The 5000-nt window shown below is 36.0% G+C and overlaps 1 protein-coding gene across 2 annotated transcripts in view; it reads right to left on the bottom strand.

Annotated features, from left to right (window-relative positions):
• Nucleotides 1-3221: 3221 nt before the first annotated feature.
• The window catches only part of LOC122251198 (uncharacterized), a 10009-nt gene continuing 8230 nt past the window's right edge, over nucleotides 3222-5000 (bottom strand). For both annotated transcript variants that reach the window (XM_043012916.2, XM_043012917.2), the window contains exons 6-7: nucleotides 4868-5000; nucleotides 3222-4543 (exon numbers count right to left, since the gene is read on the bottom strand). The exon at nucleotides 4868-5000 is cut by the window's right edge and continues 53 nt beyond it. In XM_043012916.2, the coding sequence (XP_042868850.2) occupies nucleotides 4314-4543; nucleotides 4868-5000 (363 nt within the window). In that variant the 3' untranslated portion in view covers nucleotides 3222-4313. The remainder of the gene's footprint in view (nucleotides 4544-4867) is intronic.

The following is a 5000-nucleotide window of genomic DNA, read 5'->3' as shown; positions in this document are numbered from 1 at the left end:
GGCATCGTTTTCATCCTTCAACTATTTTTAAAAATATATCTGACATGTAAAGTCATTGTATTTATGAGTGTATATTTGCAGAAATATGTTCCTGTACTCCCTCGAATAAAGCAGTTTAGCAAGTGGCAAGATTTCAGTAGTACACAGACTTTTTATGAATGATTGGTATTGAGTGTATTTGATTGATAGAGAGGATTGGTATAGCTCAAAGTATTGTTCTTATTATGAAGTTTTATTTGTTTATGAGCATTTTTGTGTTATTGCTATTTTTTGTAATTGGTATTAGCATTATATCCCTTGCAAAGTAGGATAACATTGTTGTATGATGTAATGATTTGTTTAGGTATTTTGTTAACCCACTCACGCCGGATGACGTGCTGACACGTTTCATGGTTTTCGCGTCCGACGCCGCCGCCGAGATATCTGGCCAAGGCCGGCGCTCGGGGTGAGCGAGCGGGCAGCCCAGGCTCGCGGCCCGTGCGCCCGAGAATCTCGAAGCGTTCGGATGATGCGTTCGAAAACCTCGGTATAGCGACCGTGCAAAGCCGGAATGGCCCCGGCGTGAATGGGTTAAGAGTAGCACTTCTGTAAGTAGATGGTATATAGTGTGACTTTAACCCTATGACGACGGTGCGTCACACTCGTGTGACAGCTAAATTCCCGATGCTGGGGCGTCATGCCAGTGTGACATTTCCAATGCAATATTGCAATGGCCTGGCATAGGAGTTTTCACGTAGTGCGTGCCCCGTTGGGAAAGGGTTAAGCAACAAGTTTTAAACTAAAGTGTACAAAAAGAAAAGCAATATAAAGAAAGCATACTGTAACCTTGTTGATTGGTTGGTTGGCTTACCAAGGGGGAACAGGAACTAATTTTTGGAACTCTACATGTACAAATAAAAGTTGCAAGCATAGATTGATTCTTATAGATACTGTTTGTGATTATGCTTAACAAATGTTTAAATTGTACAAATATGTCTCTATGTATATACATATCTTAAAATTTTAGGTATTTTTGTGTAGAGATGTAGTATTTGCAAGCCTTTATTGCTGTCACTGAATTTAGCCCTTAACCCATCGCAGAAGAAGGATATATTTGCTTGCCCAGTCTCCGGTATGATTTTATTTCAGAGCCAGGCAGCTTCATGCAATATATCTTGACTTTTCCCATGCTCTTTCAGTCACTCATTGTAAAACTAGAGCATTTTTGTGTTTTATATTTTGTGTTTTAATGTATTGAGAGACTAATATGTGTCGTCACAGGCTCTATCAATGGTACAGTTGTCTAAAATTGTAGTATGGGGTCCATATCAGCTCATTATTTTCTTTATACCCAGTGTGATAGAAATATTGCTGTTTAATGGGAGAACAAAAAACAACTTTATTTTTTGTTTTTACGTACTGTCCTGAATGAATATGAAAAATTATATCCATCCACAATGAAGAGGTAGGGAAGAGGAAGGAAACCTGTGCATATGACTGAGTGCCACAGTAAAATGCATCCCTACTTGCACAGGGGCACATTGTAGACACTGGGCATGGTTTTAGTCACCTTCCTCTTCTTGTTCTACCTGCACATTCTTCATCGGCAGTACTTTAGAGGAAAAGGTTAGCAACTTGCTGTGTGTCATTGCTCTATAAAGATATTGCTTGCTAGAGACCAAGGATGGGTGCCATTCAAGGCTCTCTTTCCTGCTGGTGCTAGAAGTGGTGCAATCTAGGTTTTGAATATTAAGTGAAACCTATTTTGCATAATATTACAGTAATTTTAATATTTATGACTGCAATTGTCATCATTACTTATAGCACAATAAAATAACACTTGAGATCCAAAATCCCCGAACATTATGTACGTCATGACACCTGTGTCAGGCCAAAACTCCTGCATCATGTATTTTATAACAACCATATGCAATGGGTTCCTGAACAATTACTGTGCTGGCCAGGCCAAGTAAGTGAAGGTCTTTGTCTTCATCTTCAGTAAAATCATGACAAACAAGAAGACAAAAGTTTGTGAATACGCAGTGGTAGGCTCTGGGCAGAATGGTAATGTTAGAAAGGCTTGTCACAACTCGACTCACCTGCATCAGTGGTCAGCACACATCACTGTGTTTTCTTTGTTTATGATATTGTCTGATTTATATTTTATCTTATATAATTTTCAATATTTTAGTTTTATTCTTGTTCCATTACATTATTTACATTATTTGAATGCTTTGTCTTCCTCTCTCTACTCCTTCATTCACTTTTCAGTCTTTCTTCTCACCTTTCCTCTTTTAATTTTTCTTCATTTCTCTCTCATTATAGGTACAGGGCAAGCTGCCTGCATTGCTTTACCAAAAAAAGTACTGGTTTGCTTCAGAAACATAATTTCTGCTTTGCTTTTTCATTGATGTATTTTTTCCATTTATATAATCAAAGAAAATACTTTTGGGGGGCTATTACTGCAAACATTTCTGGTGCATATTCCATTTAAATTAAACCTTGAAAACAAAGTGTGATATATATATATATATATATATATATATATGATGTATGTGCATTTAATGCCCTTTTGAAATATGCTATATATGGGTTAACTAATTAATTAACATGCAATGTGTAATTAGCCCCACCTTATTATGGTTAAACATATATTTACAAAAAAAATTGGTAGTTGGCAGGTCTTGCTGTGGACATAAACATTGCAAGGAATTGCCTGTTGAAAGATAGTTATAATTCAAGTAACATTATATACACTTTTAATTTCTTACAATAAAAGATTGATTAATTAATAATTAGCTTGTTTCAGAAATTGATTTAGAAGATAATGACAGATTGCACTACTCTCTGTTCGAGAAATCCTTAGTTTGATAATTGGGTGTTCAGAGAAGGAAAACCTGTGCTAGCAATCTACAGGTATCTTTATCAGGTTAAAAAATAGATTATTATTTTTTCAATGATATTTAATTACAGTTTATACAATGACACTTTGTGGAGGAAGATGGCAATATTTATACCTAAAAATAACATACATCACAAGGTAATTCTTCTAGTGAAGATAAACTATTCAATACAAATATCTTGTTTATATCAGACTTTTTGTCCATATGTTTGTTTTTCTCTTTTTAATATAGTCTTAGGATTTAGTAACAAAATGAATAAAGCATAGAAATAGCCATCTTCATGTGTTGTAAATTAATGATGGTTTTATCTTCTATGCAAAAGGTTGTTAACAGACATCAGTTTCACCTAAATTTTATTTCAAAGAAATCAAGTATGTAAGACTAATTTACACTACCTAGTTCCATAACTTAACCTACATTACCACTTTTGATTGGGATGCATGATATGAAGGTTTAGCAGCTTATAGCTAACGATCTAGAATATGAATTATACAAACATCGAAGACTTTGAGCAATTATGTAGAATAATGATTTCTTGACTTTTTTTCTTGTTTGAACAATTTTATACATATGTTGGGCAATGTACAACTGCATGTTTCAATTCACCAGGGTACAAAATTGATTTATTGCAGAAGGATATATTGTAGTCATTATCACAATTCTAACTACTGGGTCGAAAAGAATAAACAAAGGAAGTCTCTGTTAGAAACGAAATGATATTTACAAATTGTACATTCAATTTATAACCACTATAGCTGCATGATAAAAAAGGAAAATGTTTGAAACAATTGAGTGGACAATTCGATTTGTAATTCTTTGCTCAGGTCTACATTAGCCGACAACTCAAAGACAGATTAGTAAATTAAAATATAATTGTGAGGCATTAAAATGTCAGTCTATGAGGGTATATTTCAAGGATCTCTAATACACAGTCATAATCACAAATAAAAAAAAAATACTTTAGTGGAAATGTCCTTGAATGCATATTGTCCATTATCGCTTCCCTGATCTGTGGCACTACTGCCAGTTCAACGACTTTATAGGCATTTTGAACAAATATTTTTTACCAACCGTATATTGTGCATTTCATGATTATTCATACCATATTCAGATTACCTAAAAGTATTTTAAAATAATCGACTTATATTCTGTAAGTTTGAGTAAGTTCTGAACAATATTTCAATACACTGACGATGACTAGAATAACACATATATATTTTTTTTCTAAATAAGAAACAAACTGTTATAGTTTGCCATGGGATTAAATGATGCATAGAAACGTAAACTGAAAGCTAAACATTATTTTTTACATATATATTACTTATCTTACCATTACCCTCTCTTTTTCTCGTGTATGCATAATAGTTTATGTTTGTCTGTCTGCCTATGGTATGGAGATTTATGCATGCATGCTTGTATGTCTTCCTCAAGCTACTGACCTCCACTAGCCACCGTTTTTTCGGGCTTGGGGAATATGAAAGCCTTTTGAAGTGAGGATTCAAAGTACGGCGCTTGCTTCCACGTGATGTCCTGACCGTGTTCATTGTGCAAGAGAGCCACTGTATTCACGTTATAGTGAACTCGACGAAGAACATTCTCGACACTCTCCTTGCAACCATATTGCCTCAGCTGGTCCACTAGTGTGTCCACGTACAGTGAACCTGTAAAAGGATTAATATTTAGAATGTCTTTCCATTTGTCACTAGTAGTAGTTAGTATGTTTTGTACGTGTGTAGGAATAAATGTGTATGCATGTGTGTGCGTGCGTACGTGTGTGTGCGTGTGTGTGTGTGTGTGTGTGTGTGTGTGTGTGTGTGTGTGTGTGTGTGTGTGTGTGTGTGTGTGTGTGTGTGTGTGTGTGTGTGTGTGACGAAATGAAAACTAATCAAAACAAAACAAAAATGAAAAAAACAGGCCATTACACGTGTCCCGTTTCTCTTCCCCCCAGGCATACAAGGCTCCAAGACACCCGAAAGCAAGCCTACCTTCCTGTCCTCTCGAGGCGTACTGGTACCACATGGTCGCGTAAGAGATGAGTGTGTCGGCGAAGGAGTTCACCTGAGAGACATCAGTGTAATTGGCGTACTTCTCCTGCCACTCGTTGCTGGCCGGAGCGCG

Source organism: Penaeus japonicus, unplaced genomic scaffold (genome assembly GCF_977035675.1).
Source record: "Penaeus japonicus unplaced genomic scaffold, GWHDUDI00000001_assembly GWHDUDI00000019, whole genome shotgun sequence".
Classification (NCBI taxonomy): domain Eukaryota; kingdom Metazoa; phylum Arthropoda; class Malacostraca; order Decapoda; family Penaeidae; genus Penaeus; species Penaeus japonicus.
This window is presented reverse-complemented; position numbering and strand designations above follow the sequence as displayed.